General features: G+C 34.3%; 1 protein-coding gene across 1 annotated transcript in view; it reads right to left on the minus strand.

Annotated features, from left to right (window-relative positions):
- EYA4 (EYA transcriptional coactivator and phosphatase 4) overlaps nucleotides 1-18379 on the minus strand; it is a 379107-nt gene that overhangs the window by 83001 nt on the left and 277727 nt on the right. The window contains 2 exon segments of the mRNA XM_078155123.1: nucleotides 4235-4303; nucleotides 5583-5707. Of these exon segments, the coding sequence (XP_078011249.1) occupies nucleotides 4235-4303; nucleotides 5583-5707 (194 nt within the window).

Raw genomic sequence — 18379 nt, forward strand, 5'->3', positions numbered from 1 at the left:
GACTCCTTATGACTTAACTTTCTCTGTAACATTGAGACCAAAATATTGGTCCCTGGCCACCACTCCTTTATCAGCTTTTGAATTTGTATCCCAAGCACTTAGCTTAGTGCTTAGCACACATAAACCTTTTATAAATATTTTTCATATATTCATTAATTTAATACACATTGTCTGGGGACATTTCATTCATGGAAAAATACTCTGTTCTTTAACTTATCCAAAACTTGAAACATTTTCCAATTCTAACTTATTGGAAACATGCTGGTAGGCTCATCAGATACTGTGATTTATTCTTTCTTAATTTCCATACTGGGGGGAAATGCCAGTTTTAAGGACTACAATGTTTTTAAAGCACTGACTTTTTACTATTTTCATGTTGTAAGAGGAACCATAACAGGTTGGGGACATACTAATTCTATAATAAAAATTTTATGGCTCTTATAGTTGGTCCATCTAACAAATCAATCACTTAGTTTATTGGGAAAAACAAACTTTTTTTTCATGACCACAGGAGTATTAATAACTGCTAGGAACAATTTTGTGGGTGAAATTTTCTACATGATAAAAATGACTGATTAAAATCACCACCATGATTTCTGAGGAAGTTATAAGATGGGGAGAAGTGGTTGTAAATACCAATGTAATATGTACAATACTACATACAAAGTCTCTATGGACAAAGCCTTCAATTTATACCACATTTTCACTGTCAACCAACTTCTGTTTATAGGAAAGTAGCTAACATGAGTGAGAGTCTAGGCCAGAGAAGAATGAATTGATCAAACCAGTTTAATACAGCCAGATGTTTGCCTTTAATGAGAAGGGACAATTATTAAGTCTGTAGACTTAGTTAGTGTTATATCTGTACATTCTGTTATCTTAAAGGAACTACTGAATTGATCATTTTGCATTTTCTTCCTCCTCCTTGAAATTTATTTTAGACCTGTCATTTTGACTTGGCCACAATCTGCTTAGGTTGTCTTTTGAGATGAACGGACTGCAAAGACAACTTGCCTTATCTTCCAAAAATGCCTGTCCTAAGTACTGTAATCCCACATTTGGATTCATTTATTTATATTTTAGTTTTTTGTCTCTGGAGACCAAGGATTACATTGGTCAGAGATTTCAAGATGATTGGATTAGTTCATAAAAAATTTCCCACTGCGCATCTCTCCATATCACAAAATCATGTTGTGCAACACCTAGCAGTCTTTGTTCAGAAGAAGATTCTAAAGGCAATCGGGTCAAAATGGTTATACTATGTAACACCAAATCAAGGTCATAAACAACATTTTTCTATACTATGAATGGTCTTAATAAATGGAATAGCCTATAGTTATGGTTTTTTTATTCTAAGTCAACATGTTTTCTTGAAAGATACCTTTCTCTCAATCTATGAATGCCATGTTAATTTCTTTCTTTCCAAAAATAACCATAAAGTTTTAAATTTGGTACACCATTCTAAATGATGAGAGAAATTATGACAGCCACAAATAACAACATTTGTATGAAGAGTATTAAGATATCCTTGAATTTGAATACCATTCGCCTGGATATTATTCAATCCAGTAAGCATTTAAGGGCCTACTATGTACAAAGTACCATGATTTTCCCACAGAAAAAAAATTCATTCAAGAGCTCTCCTTGAATACTGAAGTTCTAAAACATTCCACTTCTATTGGATTATATAAAACCAAATCAGAAAAATGTGTATGAAATCAATCCAAATTTGTCCTTTGCCAAATTTTGCTATGCCTCTTCTCCAAATAATAAATGTCAAAGTTAAAAGAAAAACCTATCACTTTTGCAGCCACTAGCCTCAGTACTTTTATTGATATATTCAATTAGTCAAAGTAGTTATTTATCTTAACATATTCCAGGAAAACAAAACTTTATCCCATGAAAATAATTGTCACTACCTATTTGAGTTCTTAAGAAAAACCCATCAGTGAAAAAGTATTGACAAGAGAGCAACTTTATAAAAAGTAATTCAATTATTTGCTATATTCTTGATGACTATAATTGAAGAGATATCATATTCTTATACACATAGTAAACTAAATTCAGTTCTTATGTATTTTTCTTGTTGGAATAAGTTATTTAAAGAGTTAATTTAATTTAGTTATTGATCTAACAATAAATGAAAATTAATAGGGAGAAGTGGTCACAAGGCATGCCTTTTCAATTGCACAGATTTTTTTTTCAATTATAATGCAAGAGTTACTAGTAGTATAATGAGTAACTTCTATACATTTACAACTCAAATGACAATGAAAGAAAATTACTGAAAAACTTTTAAATTAATATTCTAAAACTTTTACTGATAGAAACTTTAACATTTCCAATAAGAATAAGAATAGCTAGCATTTATGTAGCACCTACTGTGTGCCAGGCACTGCTAAGCCCCTTACAATAATATCTCATTTCATCCCCATGTTGCTGTTGCAGAAACATAAGCAAACAGAGATAAAGTAACTGGCATAGTTAGTAATTGTCTAAGGCCATATTTGAACTTATATCTTTTTGGCTCCAGGCCCAGGGCCCTAGCCATTGTGACATTCTGCTGACTCCATTGCTTTCCACATTCAGATATGTTAACATGAGTACTACAAATATTTGAAATATTTTTTACCGAAGTGGAAAAGTAATGTCCCAAACACTTACAGAGACTTTACATACACAAGGCATTAAGAATTCATAAAACTGGTATCATATTCTGCCTTACAGATAGTTACATACTTGGCATTTTTGTGATAAAGTTATACATGATATAGCTATTTATAATAAAGAAGATTCTTTTTGCAATCTGTGAAAACTGAATTTTTTGTTAACCATGTTTGACAGTTGTGATTTGATGACTGTATTGTAGCACTGGGAAATAGGAAACCAAGTGTTCCTCATAAGGTAAGTATAAGAATTTTAAGAAAACTTCAAATATAGTGATTATTGGGAAAGCAATATATTTCAATTTCTCACTTCAGATATAGCATATAATCATATGAATTAGCAAAATATTTATGTTTTATTATTATTATTACTTTTTAACCAGACCCACTGTGATTTCCTTACTATAGGGAATTCCCATTGAGAAAACTCCCTGTACCAATTCAGATGAATATATTATGCTTCCTCTAGGACTACTCTTATTTTGCTCAGTAAATGGTCAGAAGTATGATTTTAGCAAAAAAAAAAATAATGAGGATAGAATAATTTTTTTAAACTAAGAAAAAAGATATCAGGAACTGATTATGTTTACAATATTATTGTTAATTCTAATCAAAAAATCATTGACATTATCCTGAGGCCGAGAAAACTAAGCACATCCTAACTGCAAAAAATTGAATCAAATTAATACAATTACTAGCGTAACTCAGTTCTCAATATATACAACTTTTTCAGTCCTCAAAATACTTCCTAAAGATGGTGTCATAATGAATTATAAAGAAAAAAATAAAACTTACTAAATTTTAAAGACCATATTAACTTTCATGTAGGACAGCTGCATGGTACAGTAGATAGAATGCTGGACCTGGAGTCTTCCTAAGTTCAAATCTGGCATCAGGCACTTATTATCTGTGTAACCCTGGGCAAGTCACTTAACCTTGTTGCCTCCATTTTCTCATCTATCAAATGAGTTGGAGAAGGAAATGGCAAACCACTTCAGTGTCTTTGCCAAGAAAACCCCAAATGGGGTTACAAAGAGTCAGACATGACTGAAAGGACTGAACAGCTAACTTTCATGCCATACAGCTTATTAATGGATTATGTGTTTGGAAGTGAAGGATTTCATAATTCAAAATAAAAATGCTATTGGATTTCAGAAGCTCTTTGGCATTCTAAATTGATGCAGGTGTCTCATTAGGGATGTTTAAGGTTTAAAAATCACTTTTTGCCCCCTCTGCTCCTGGAAAAAAAAAACAACTTCACCTCTTTTAACTGATTTGTAACTGGTCAGTTTATTCAAGCTAACTGCATGAGCACACATATCTCCAAAAGTTCCTCTTCAAGGCATATTTTGAAAAATCTTTGTATAAAAAAAATTGATTTTATGGTAGAAAAATAGCCTAACATTTGGGAACTGTTAAGCAGAAAGTGTATTTATTTTTCTTGTTTCTCTCTTAAAAGTAATGAAGCACACAGCAGTGGCACAAACCAGAGAATAGAAACAAGGACCCAAACCATAAAGGCAAACCCACACAGCCACACACATGCAGTGTACCATGGTCTCTCATACTTGTTGCAGAAGAAGGAGTGTTACAACTCAGCAACCAGTCTGCAGTATTTAAAACAGTCATGGTGTCTCCTGAGAACAGGAATAGTAGAATGGTTCATTGTTTGAAGGCCTGCTCAGTGTCTATGAATAATCTTCAATGCTTGTAAGTGTTTTTGCACTTTGAGCCAAGTCTTTTAACTATGCTGTATTACTTTTATGAGTATTATTTTATATAGTTTATTTTATTCAAGTAAAATATATGCACATGATTATTAGTGTCCTTGAAAGCGAGTTTCCAGAGTTTTGAGAGTCTTTTAATACTAATATTTGTACTTGATTTGAGTTTTAAATGCAAACATACTTAATCTAAAAGTCATCAGTAAGTGGCCTAGTCATTCCTCTTCATGTGCGTAAAAAAGTCCATTGATATTAACTAGAACTATGTGCACATATAGAAAGATGAGTTATCATCTATAAACAAGAAAAAAAAACTAAGCTGCAAAGAGTTTGGTGGAAAAGTTTTTAATGCAGGCAACTTGCAATGTGTACAACTTCACACAGAAAATAATTTCAAAACTGAATTCAAAACACTGGTCTTTCCTCTGCCACCCCCACCAACAATTGGAAGGACTAAAGCATATTGATAAATAGTCATTTAATTGTTTTTTAAAAAAGTATTTTGTGGCAACTACCTATATCTGGTCATTTCCAATAGTCTCTTGCGTTCAGAGAAATTTGAATTCCTAATTTATTTTAGCAACTATTTATATGTTGCTTAAAACACATTTTCTAACTGAATATATCTAAAGAAAATGAAAGTAACACAATGTCACCCCTATTTTGAAAACAACAGCAACAAATAACTTTGCCCTTTGAAAAGAAAATTTTGAACACCTGTTTTAAATTTTTTTTCCCACTTCAGCAATCATTTTGAGCACAAGGTAAGTCAATTTCTTGGTAGTTTTTATTATTAAATTCAGAGCCAGAGAGAGCTCAAAACTGCACTCTGATGCATTGGATGCACTACCAGGCTGCTTTTTCTGAAATCAGTGTCCAAGACTCACTTTCTTCATCCTTGAGTGAACTTTTTGGGGACATACAAAGGACAATGAAGTGTCCCAGCAATATGCCCTGCTCAGAAGCAGAACCAGTTTTTTTTTATTATCCTTATATGTTTCCAGTTTTACAGCATAACAAAGAATAGAAAGAGAGTTGACCTAATAATAAAACATGCATTTTCTAAATATATGTTTGGGCATAGTGAGGAGACATGTTGTTAATTAAGGAGACCTTTACTCATTTATTAGCACATGCCTAACACTAAGCATTGAAATTTATATTCTGTCCAACTTCTGGGTAGCATACTTACCTCCTGTCCCATTGGTTGTAACTGATGTGTTGCTGAGATTAGATTTATCCAGTTTGGAGCTACCAGGAGTATCACTACTTCCAACAAGAGTATGAGGACTTGTTAGGTCCTGCATTTCCATAGACCTGTTAGAGCAGGAAGCAGTACAGTAAAAAGTTGAAATCCCAGCAATCATTCTTTAATAACCTATACATGTTATTCTACTGAGTCATGTGACCAGTTATGCTACAGCTGATAGGACTGTTACTAGGTATGGAAATAATAACCCATATGAAAATTGAAGTTTGATTAAAATTGATTTTTTGAAATCACTGTATTTTTTTTTAAAAAATGTCCTGCTGTGGCTCAAACTATCATTTTTTTTCCTACCACCACTGCTGCTAGAACTGTTTCAAATAAGAAATGTCTTATTTTTAAAAAATCAAATAGAAATTCATTTTTGTTCCAGACCTGCAAGAGGCAGTCTGATACAGTAGATAGTAGTCTGGCCTCTGTTGTGGATTCATGAAGCTCTGGATTTATTTTCTGCCAGTGACAAATACTGGCTGTCTAAGCCTGGACGGTCTTTTAACCTCTTAGTGTTCCAGACAACTCTCCAACATTTTAAATCGGAGAATGATTGCTGATCTGTACTTGTAGAGAGAATTTCTTCACCTGAAATTCTTTGCATCAATAAAATTACAACACAAAATATATATAATTAAACTTTATTGATTTTATTAATTGTATCCCAAATTAGAAAGAATAATATTTATTTGCTCAATATTATAATTTCATTTTTATGCAAAGAAAAGATCTTTTTCCCCTCTAAAAGATACAGTGCCGTTTAGACTTTATAAATGAATCACTGGTGATTAATCAATGTCATCTCAAAAGTCTGGTTAGTTTTTATTCCCATGTTTGTGTAACTCTGTGCTTGTTGAATACTGGTGGTGACATGCCCTTGCGAGTTGTCTTCTACCATTGATGAGTAAAGAGTAGTCAATTGTCACTACCTCATGGATAAGGGCTAAAATCAAAACCTATAGATTATTCAGGGAGTATGAATTGGTGTATGTTAAGGATATTGAACTGAAACAAACTAAAACTGGGACTATCTAGAATATTGATTATAGGTCCTTCTGTTTAGACAAAGAATATGAGCTTTCTTGGCATCTTTACTTATACACTCAAAGGCAGTACTGGACTAGGTGTCTAAAGATCAGAGTTTGAACCCTGGATCCACCATTTGTTATTTGACCTTGGTCAAGATAAAAGACAGTTGAGGTCTAGTCAAAGTGGATTACTCAGTGTTCTATGAACATGTTCTATATCTTTTTCCATCTATGGCATGTACTGTTTCATATATTAAATGTTTCATAAATTTAAAATGTCTCTCTGGTACCATCTACCCTTCCAGCTCTTGTTCCAATGCCATTTCATTCATAGAGCTATCTGCAATCCATTCAATTTGAAATGAAACCTCTTCTCACATTTAGTTCATTTTGTTTTTAGCTCTCTATGAATTAATATTCTCTTTTATATTGTAATATTTGTGCAAATTCTATCTCCCCTTGAAGGCAACGACTATATCTTACTCATCTTTGTAACTCCCAGAAAATAGCATAATGCCTTTTAAATGTGCCAAAATCCATTTCATTCTATACCAACAGTATCAGAGGGTTTATTAAACTCAATTAGTCACTAAAGTACAAAGTAATTGAGAATCATACTTACAGGTAATATATGGGATGATTTTATTTTTACACTCAAAGAAACCACCTGTGAGGTCATATTCTTATGCCTCATTGTGTTGAAGTTGTATCTCTGGGTTACGGGGAAGTTTTAGGAGACCATAAACAATGCCAGGTCCCACCCATTTAGAAAGGTTCTGATTATAGGAAGATCATGGAATGAATACTTGTTTTCTCTGAGTCACAGACACATAGATTTTGAGCTAGAACATACCTTACAGATTATCAAGTTCAACTCCCTAAATTTGCTCATTGGAAACAGGCACAGTGAGCATAAGTAACTTGGTCAGGGTCACAGAGCTAATTCAGCCTGAGTCTGAATTTGAACTCAGGTCTTGCTAAATTCAGTGCTCTACTCAATCCTTCTCGGTGAAGTCTAGCTAAGATTAGAGAGTCACATTACATGTAGGGAGAGGCATTTCACAATTGCAACAGCTCTCAGAGATCATCCATTAAACCAGGAAGGGACTGTGATCTCTTTTAAGGGAGAGAATACCCTCCTGAACTCTTGAAGTATTCAAAGAAACTCTGAAGTTTCAACTATGATTCTTTAATTTCAGGTTCCCTCACTGAATTTGGCCTCTGTTAGCTTCCTGTCAAATTTTGGTGGTAATAAAAGTGAACTGGCTAAGGGTTAATCAAGTAAGAAATGGTATTAACAAAGTTATATAAATAGATTGCCTGTTGTCACTCTGTCATTCTCCTTAAATAATTAGTCCTTTACAAATGTTTTCTCATCCCCACAAAAACCTCATCAGGTAGGTACTATTCTCCCCATTTTACAGAGGAAGAAGCTGAGACAACTAGGAGTTGAGTGACTCGCCCATGGTCACAGAGTTAATAAATGTCTGAGTTTGGATTTGAATTTAGGTCTTCCTGACTCCAAGAGCAGCACACACATACTTGTGTGATTTATTGAACAACTATTTGACCTCTTTGCTGTTGAGATAGGCCAAAAGTACATTATTCCTCTAAATAAACTTGGTGTCTATCTAGTCTCGGTATACGGAAGCCAAGAAAATATCCATTGTATTCGTTTATTATAAATGAATGAATGAATAAATAAGTAAGTAAAAGTTCAGTCCAATTCTATAATTTGGAGGTAGGAACATAGGTCTATGCAAAGCGAGTAGAATTGTTTAATTGCTTAATTTCTGGCTTTTTTCAAGATACCAGTTTCCGGAACTCAATATATAGTGAATGTCACATTCTGTCCTCTAAATGAGCCATATGATCATGGTTTTAGTATTTGCCCATGACTACTTCTTTAACTTGGAGGAAGATATGAGAAGGCATCATGATACAAACGAAAGAACATTGGCTCTTGATCTGGTTTCAAATCTCACCTCTGAGGATTACTACCTATCTGACTGAACAAATCACTTAACCTCTGAGGACTGCAATTCCCTCATCTGTAAAATGAATGAGGTTGGAATAGAAGACCTCTGAGGTCCCATCCAGCTCTAGAACTCTTAATATCCTCAGTTTCCTTGTCTATAAAATACACATAATGTTATCATTCTCTCCCCATAACATAGAAAGATAGAAAAATGCTTGTGGAATGATTTGAATTATTTAAAATCAAGATTTTAAGCTGGTTAAAGTAATTAGAATGAGAAAACAATTATTAAAATATAATGCCTATAATACCTTCTACTTTTATTTTTGGTGTTTTAGAGTTCAGAATTTGGTTGAATGATGAGTTTGGTTGTGGGCAGAGTGGACTTTAGGTTAGACATTGAAGAGAGCTACAGGGTATAAAGGACATGGACCTTTTCTTACTTATCCCAAATCAATTAGGTGACTTGCTCAAGGTCACACAGGTACTAAATAACTAGCACATAGTAAACAAGATTTAATTTCATTCAAATGAGGTATACATATGTTTCCAGTGTTGTTCCATAGGCATTCATCATATGAACTATAATCTCCTTGAGAACAGAAGCTAGGTCTTACCTGTATGTTCTTTATTTATAGAACATACATGTTCATCGGACAACATCAGGCAGTGTCAGAATGCTGATTTTAGCTCATAGTTCTCTACATTACCACAAATGTGAACAGGTATCCAATATTTTGCCTTTTAGATTAACCATTGATGGTGGGATATGAAGTGAAAGGGATGGGAGTTTTTAAGATGAAAATATCTCTTTTAAAATATATATCCATACATCTATGGAATCTAGGAATATGCATATATATATATATATATTTATACACATACATATATTATATGTTATATGTAGTCTTTTCAAAGAAGTATCATATTTTATCAAATTAATAGTTTGTTGACAGAGTTCTGGACTTGGAATAAGTTCAAATCCAACCTCAGATATGCATGACCCAGGACAAGCCACTTGATCTTTTTGCCTGTTACTTTATCTGTAAAATGTGGATAATGATAGTATCTACTCCTTAGGGTTGTTTTGAGGATAAAAATGAAGTGATATTATTAAAGTACTTTGCAAACCGTAAAGTACTATATAAATGTTAACTATTTTATTACTATCATTATTATTTATGAGAACAAACCCTTTTAATTAGCTATCTCTTGTTCATTTCATTTTCTACTAGACAAGATGTCTTATTCAATTCACTAAATAAATATCAATGTTATTTCTATTATTTAATATAAAAAAGTAGTCTCATTTGCAATTAATAATTTCTGCTCTTCCCAAACAACTGTTATTTGGGTGGGGGGGAGAAAAGAAAAAAATACAACAAAACCAAAATGTTTTAGCACCATTGTTTGAAAGGTATAAGACCCAAACTTCATTCAGATCTATTGCAGACTAAGGTTAATGAAGCATAGAATTATTACCCTGTACCTAGCAAGAAGGTGAATCGATCATACCAGTGAAAATATTTAATGTTCTCTATTTTGCCAAGAAACATATGGTATTCCTATCTTTTAGGAAACCAACCAGTGAAGAACTATTTTTTTTAACTGGATGAATGTAAAGATGAATACTCTGTAGTGGGTAATCCTTACTAGCATCAGTCAGAGCAAAGGCTTCTCTTTGTAGGACTGATAAAAAGCTTAGAACTGCTACAAGCAAACACTGATACTGTCTGCCACAACAGGAAAATGAGATCCGGGGTAATATACTGCATGCAGAAATAAAATAATGCAAGTGTATCTTGAAAATGGTGAAGATGGACACCCTTCCATGTATTTCTATATAAACCATAATTTTTTTTTTAAATTTTAATCATTATTGTTAATTCTTAGAAATAAAATGCCACATAGTGACTCAGGAAAGATGGATTCAAATTCCTGATCTGGTACTGACCTGACATGTTTTTCAAAAGCTCACTGACAGCCCTACTCACACCCCTTCTCTAGTTTATAGAATTCAACTTGCTGACAAATGTGTTTCATCCAAAAATGGGCATGTTATATTCCATTCTTTTATATGCCAAGACATTCTGTCTCTTTATGGGGTTATTCAACCCATTCACATTAAGTGCAAGGAAGTTAACACCTGCCATTAGGGATCAGTGTGTGAAATGTGATGAGTGAGCACTGTGATAAGTGTTTGGCATTAGGAAGCAAAAATAAGACCTCTGTGAAAAAAAGATGTGGAAAAGACAGCAAGACACCAAGGAGAGTCGTGTGTGAATACAAACACAAATATTTAACATACCAACCTACCAGGAAGCAAGAGTTATGATTGTGTTATATTTCATATGATAAGCAATGCCAGCAGAGATCAGGGAACTCCCCTGTAACTTCAGTCTTTATGACATTAAAATACTTGATAGTTACTATGGAAAAAAAAATTAAAAGTCCAGCTGGCATCTTTGTGATAGGAACTCCACGTCCACTTCTCATCTGGTTTAATAACCCATGGAGTTAATCCAAGTACAGAGTTCCTCTCTGAAATCAACAGGAGCCTGTCTCTGATATCGCTTCCAAAGAGCAAGATGAAATGAGTCTGGTATAAATATTCAATTGGAAAATTACGGCCAATCTACTCACACTGTGTATTGAGTGCAATTCAAAACTCTCCCACCTGGTACTGACTGGCTCCTTCATGTCTACTAGGAACTGGCAGGTGGAAGGTAGGCTGAAGCTTACAAAAACTTTTCATCTTCTATGGCAAAAGAGGGGCATGTAGGAGTTGTGATACCACAAACATCTGAGGATTTAATTATGTTAGTGTCTTTTTTCCCAGAGTCAGTAATCCATTATTCCTACTTATAACATCCCTTGAGAAATGACTGGTGGTTTGAAATGAGATAAAAAAAAAGTTTGTAAAGAAAGTCTCAGAAAAATATCTGGCATCTGATATTTTATGTTAATGGTATTTAGCATACACATACACACATACATATGTATATGTGTGTATTTGTTCTAAGGCTTAAGTCACAAGATGAAGCTGTTGCTGTTATACTCAAGGTTCCTCTCTACCTTCTGTTTGGAAAGTATAGATGCTGACCTGAAGGACTGATGAAATTTGGTGATTTGGTCTGTAGAACGCAGGGTGAGAGGATTCTTTGGAAGACTATCCATTTAACCTCACTGCCAATAAAATTTTCAAATAGTGCATAAACTAATATGTTTTTCAACAGTTAACATTTTTGGGGAGATACATAATGTTCTTAAGTGAAAGCACTTGAGCAAATTATAAGGCTAATAAATAATACAATCCTTCTTGGAGAATAAAACTTCATTAACTCAGATAAAAATAATTCAGAAGTTTCAATAGATTGACTGGGCCTGTGCTTGTATTCAATGAAAAAATATTTGCCAACATATTGAAAAAGTAAATTATTTTCATACACTCTTATTTGAGAAACAGAAGAGAGAGAAAGAAAGAGAGAGAGAGAGAGAGAGAGAGAGAGAGAAAGAGAGAGATTGATTTTTGCTAGTCAACCAATCATGTCAAAAAATCTAAGAAAAATAATACTATGGAACTCTTCCTACAGATAATTCAAATGCTCCCTAATGAGGCATTTCTTCATTAAAGGAGACTCAGTAGGGCTTTTGATTCAGCATTACATTGGTAGTGGCCAGTCTGAATTAAGACAGATTTTTTTTTGTTGTTTAATTGTTTCAGCTGTGTCACACTCTTTGTGACCCCTTTTGGAGGGTTTTCTTGGCAGAGATACTAGAGTGGTTTGCCATTTCCTTCTCCAGCTCTTTTGGCAGATGAGGAACTGAGGCAAACAGGGTTAAGTGACTTGCCCGGGGTTATAGAGTTAATAAATGTCTGAGACTGGGTTTGAACTCACGAAGATGAGTCTTCCTGATTCCAAGCCCAGTACTCTATCCACTGTGCCACTCAGTTGACCAAAATAGATATAGAAAAGTAATAAAACTGCATATATTTCGGATATTTGACTAAGTCAAACTTGTCTTCTATTATGTTAACAGAAGACTTTTGAGGTGTTGTTGGATTTTTAAATTTACCACAACCTATCCTCCTGTTGTTGTTTCTCTTTAAAAGCAAGATATTCAGTTAGCTTAGAGCATATTTTTTATTATTATTAACCAGCATTTTTAAACTATTTTAAAGTTTTAAAAATGCTTTACAAATATTACCTCATTTTGTTCTCCCAACAACACTGGGAGGTTTGTACCATTATTAATGCCATTTTAGAGAGGAAGAATATGAGGCAAACAGAGGTTGTGACTTGCTAGGGAACTTTCTGCTTTTTATTGACAGCATCATTGTTTTATTCTTAAAAACCAGAAATACAATATAGGCAACAATGTTTCCATTTTTTTATGTTCCATTGAAAACTTATTTTACTTGGAATTAAACTTCTTCCACTACTTGCAGTTCAAAATGGACTAGGCCAAGCTAGGGACCAGAAAATGAAGATAACATCTGTTTTTATCCCTCAAATAAGCAATGTTCACTGAACGATGCAAATTTATATTAAATATTAAATTATTTTTCAAAATAAAGTTAAAATTCTAAATCCTAACAATTTCAAGGTAGTTAAACAAACAAACATGTTTTTAAGTGATTTAACAGCAGCTATGGCTTGGTAGGAGGAGAACTGGATTTAGAGACACTTAGGTGATTAGGATGGTGAACAGACTGAAAACCAATGCCAAAAGTGGAATTGCTGAAGGGGCTAGGGATGCTTAGTCTGGAAAAGCCTTGACAGGGCAATAAATTTGTCTTCTAGAAGTATAATGGCTATTATGTAGAGATAAAGATGTCTTTTGCTTGGCTCCAAAGGGTAGAAGTACAGTTTATAAAAAGCTCAATTTAATTTTCATTGAACATAAAGGAAAACTCCTTACCAATTAAAACTGTTGGGGGAGCTAGTTGGCGCAGTGGATAGAGCACAGGCCCTGAAGTCAGGAGGACCTGAGTTCAAATCTGGCCTCATACCAAACACTTGACACTTACTAGCTGTGTGACCCTGGGCAAGTCACTTAACCCCAATTGCAAAAAACAAATAAAAAAAAAAAACCAATTCAAACTGTCCCATAATGGAATTGAATCTTACTACGGGACTTGGTTAACTATTTATGTAACTGTGGGCAAGTCACTTAACTATTCCATAACTAAATTTCCTCATCTTTAAAATTAGAGTGTTGGAACTTAATGTAACTTCAAATCTAAATCTATTATCAAACCATCTCACATTATTCTTAATATAGCTTTTAGAAAACTGAAATTCTTACTCTATCACTGGTTCTAATCACCAGTCTTTTATATTCAACTCCTTACTTAGGTGGCTAACCTCAAACTTAACATGTCCAAAGCCAAACTAATTATTTATCCACATCCAACACTTCTATATCTACTCCATGACATTATTATTCTTTCTTCCTTAAATTATCTTTGAAATCCCTTTATTTTATTGCAAATCTTGTTAATCAACCAATTATATCTCTTTTTATGGAAAAATAAAAGAAACAAGCACTTATTAAACATTTATTAAACAGGTGCCTTCTATATGCCAAGCTGTCCTTTAACAATATTATCTTATTTGATTCTCACAACTCTGAGATAGATGTTATTATTATCCCCATTTTATAATTGAGAAAACTGAGGCAGCGAAAGTTTAAGGGACCTGCCCAAAGTCACACAGGTAAGTGTCTGAACTGAGGTGTTTCTGATTCCAGGCCCAATTGTAAATAGTACTCTATTCACTTTAACGCCAAATTAATATCTGTCTGTACTTCCCTATTTGCACTGTTTTACAATCCTAGTTTAGTTTTTCCTTATTTGACACATGAGTAATAGTGAGAGAGAAAGGGATGAAGGGAGGAGATAGGAGAGAGAGAGGGAGAAAGAGAGAGAGAGACAGAGACAGAAAGAGAGACAGACAGAGACAGAGATAGAGATTGAGTGCTTTTGCTGGTCATTCATTTAGAAATTCTAAGAAAAAAATACAATGCAAAGACATTATTTTATATGAATGTATGACTTTGTAACTATTTTAAAAAATTTTTCTTAAAGATTCAAGTGCTTGCCCAACAATGGTCTCTCTTGCCTTACAATTCATCCTGTATAACACTGAAAAACTGATCTAAGTACTGCTTGTTATGTCTGTTCTATGATTTCATCAAGGGCCATACAAATTCTTAATCCTACTGGGCTCTGTGTTCAGAAGGTGAGGTTTAAGGTCAAAAAGTACAGGCGCAGGCCAATTCAAAACATGGTTATTAACAACTCACACCATATACTAAAATGAGTTGTAAAAGTATACATGAACCAGATATTAAAGGTAATTTTATAAACTAAAGGGTTTTTTTTGTTTTGTTTTACATAAGGGTAGAAAGCTTTGCACAAACAAAGCAACTGAGTTTACAAGAGAAATAGAGGGAAAAAGAAAACTTAACTGAAGGAAGAAAATCTGTGTACCACATTTCTCTGGATAAAAATAAATAAGAATCTTCCTCAGAATTCATAAGAACAAAAGCTAAGCCTTATTGATAAATGGTGAAGAGATGTAAACAGGTAATTTTTAAAGGAAGAATTAAATATCCTTATGAAAATAATGCTTCAGATTAGAAATAATTAGAATGAATGCAAATTAAAATAAGTCTAAGGTTCTATTTCACAACAGTTAAGTGGCACAATAGAGTGCTGGGCCTGGAGTCAGGAAGACTCATCTTTCTGAGTTCAAATCTAGCCTTAGACATTTACTAGCTGTGTGACTTTGGGTAAGTCAGTTAACCCCATTTGTCTCAGTTTCATCATCTGTCAAATGAGCTGGGGAAAGAAATGGCAAACTACTCTAATATCTTTGCTAAGAAAACGCCAAAAGGGGTCACGAAGAGTCAGACACAAAATGAAAACAACTGAACAAGAAAGGTTCTACCTCATATCCAATGTATTGTCAAAGTTGACAAAAAAGGAAAATTACAAATGTTTGAGGAGCTGCATAAAAAATGAAAAATTAGTCCACTGTTGATGGAACTAATTGTTCAAGTGATTCTGGTAAGTGATTCAGAATTCTAACCTAAAAGTTGTTAAACAATACCCTTTGACACACTATAGTAAGAATAGGTCTGTATCCCCAAAAGGGATAAAAGTAAGAATAAAAGAACATACATGTAAAAATATTTATAGCTTTGACACACTATACTAGGAATAGATTTGTATCCCCCAAAGTGATCAAAGTAAGAATAAGAGAACATACACATAAAAATATTTATAGCAACAGTTTTTTTTCCCCCTGTGGAAGAAAAAACTGGAAACTAAGATATTACCTATAAATTAGGAAATGATTGCACAAATGAAAGTGTATTAGAAGATGAGAATATTATAATAAAAGATCAAATGAATGGTATTAGAGATACCTGAAAGAGTTAAAGTAAGTGCTTGTTATTTTTTAATGCAGATTGCAGTAAGGAGGCCCAGGAGCACAACTAACAGTGTCACCACAAAAACACACAATTTTGAAAGAACTCATAATTCTGATCAACACAATGACTAACCAAAATTCCAGAGGACCACTAGTGGAAAATAATTTTACATACTGAAAGAAAGATGATTGATTAAATGTACAGAAGTAGAGATATATTTTTGGACAAAGCCAATACAGGATTTTTTAAAATCTGACTATACATGTATATTTCAGCTCCTGTTTTTCTTTATATTTTGAGGGGAGTGAGCAAGAGAAAAGGCTAATTATTTTTAATTGAATAACAAAAGTAAATTGCTATTAATTAAAGCATCTATTAAATGCCTTTTAGGTTCTTAACACTGTTTCAAGTACTTTCCAAGCATTATCTTGAGATTTCTGGGGATATAGTCAAGAAGGCATGTAAAAGAAACACTCAGTTGAGCTCTCCCAACATATCTCTCCAAACAACTTTAAAATAACGGCTCAAATCAAATTCTGGAGTGGCATAGCCAACAAAAGGTCAAAGTGAGACATTATTCTAATCCAAGACAACAGGATATTGGAAAGACAGAGCAGTGACATGGGGGAGGAAGCTGACCCTGAGTCCACATGTATGAAAAACCAGTAGTGGGACTAGGCAATGAAGATAAAAGCAGCAGCAGAATTGGTCAAATGGAAAAGGAGGTACGAAACCTCAATGAAAGAAATAATTCCTTAAAAATTACAATTGAGAAACTAGAAGCCAATGACTCCATGAGACATCAAGAAACAATAAAACAAGGGCAATAGATTGAAAAAATAAAAGAAAATGTGAAACAGAAAAACAACTGACCTGGAAAATAGATCAAGGAGAGATAATTTAAGAATTATTGAGTTACCTATAAGCCATGATCAAAGAAAGAGTCCAGACATCATCTTTCAAGGAATTATCAAGGAAAATTGCCCTTGTATTCTAGAACCACAAAGTAAAATAGAAATTGACAGGATCCCCTGATCACCTCTTGAAAGAGAACCCCAAATAAAAACTCTCAGGGATATTATAACCAAATTTCAGAGCTCCCACATCAGAGAGAAAATACTTCAAACAAGAAAAAAAAACATTCAAACACTGTGGTGCCACAGTCAGGTTCACACAAGATTTAGCACTTGGTTGTTGTCCTGTGTTCTTGAAGAGGACCAAAATGACATCACTACACTAGAGTCAAGTTACATTATGTCCAACTATGGCTGATCAGATCAATAAGAGCTTGGAATATCCTACAACAGGTCAAGCACAAATAGGCCATATGAACATTTGGGGTGGATTCTCTAAATTTGCACATCTCATATTTTTTGATATACTTCAAACCATATTAAAGTAGCAGAGGACTTGAAATATGATATCCCAGAAGGAAAAAAAAAGAGCTGGATTACATCAAAGGATAACTGCCCAGAAAAACTGAGCATAATCCTTCAAGGTAAAAAATTGATATGTAATGAAATGGTTGATCAGAAAGGTACATTGCACCAGGCTGGGTGAGGAACACAGTTCACCATGAGCGCGCAGGCCTCAGTGAAGCTGGAGAAGGCCACTGAGGACTGAATCACTGGTAGCCATGGTGGTTTCCTGACTTCTCAACCCGTGAAGGCCAAAGACAACTTAGAAAGTCAGTAGGAAAAGTCTGTCTGCAGTGAGCTCAAGGTCTTAGCCTAGTTCCCAAGAGTGGCCCCAGGGCAGTGGCTAATTTCTGAACTTCCAGCCCACAGATTGAGGAGGAATTGAGTGGCTGATGGGGGTGATTGCAAGGATCTCCTTGCCAATGCTGAGGCAGGAATCTCTTGTTTTGCCCATACTTGAATCTGGGATACAGTTCTGCATGGTGGTCCTAGGGGGAGGAGGAGTGCTTGCATGGTGGAGCTTCTGATGGTGGTAGGGAGAAAATCCTCCTCACAGTTCCAAGACAGAAAAGAGTGGTTGTGGTCACTCACAGACCAGAGCACAGGCCAAGAAAGGAGTAAACACCTTGCCCCTTATCATACAACTTTGGAAGAACTGAAAATTTACAGGTCCTTTGATGTGTCTCTGGAAACAACTGCACAAAACCCCAGAAACTTGAGACAGTACATTTTCCACACTGGAAGCACATCCCTTCCTTAACAAAGAGTTTAAAACTCAAGTAATTGGCTGGGATCATGAGCAACCAGTGCAAAAAGAGTCAGACCATAGAATCTTACTTTGGTGACAAAGCAGATCAAAACATA

This window comes from Phascolarctos cinereus, unplaced genomic scaffold (assembly GCF_003287225.1).
Source record: "Phascolarctos cinereus isolate Bilbo 61053 unplaced genomic scaffold, phaCin_HiC Scaffold_5;HRSCAF=322, whole genome shotgun sequence".
NCBI classification, from domain to species: Eukaryota; Metazoa; Chordata; class Mammalia; order Diprotodontia; family Phascolarctidae; genus Phascolarctos; species Phascolarctos cinereus.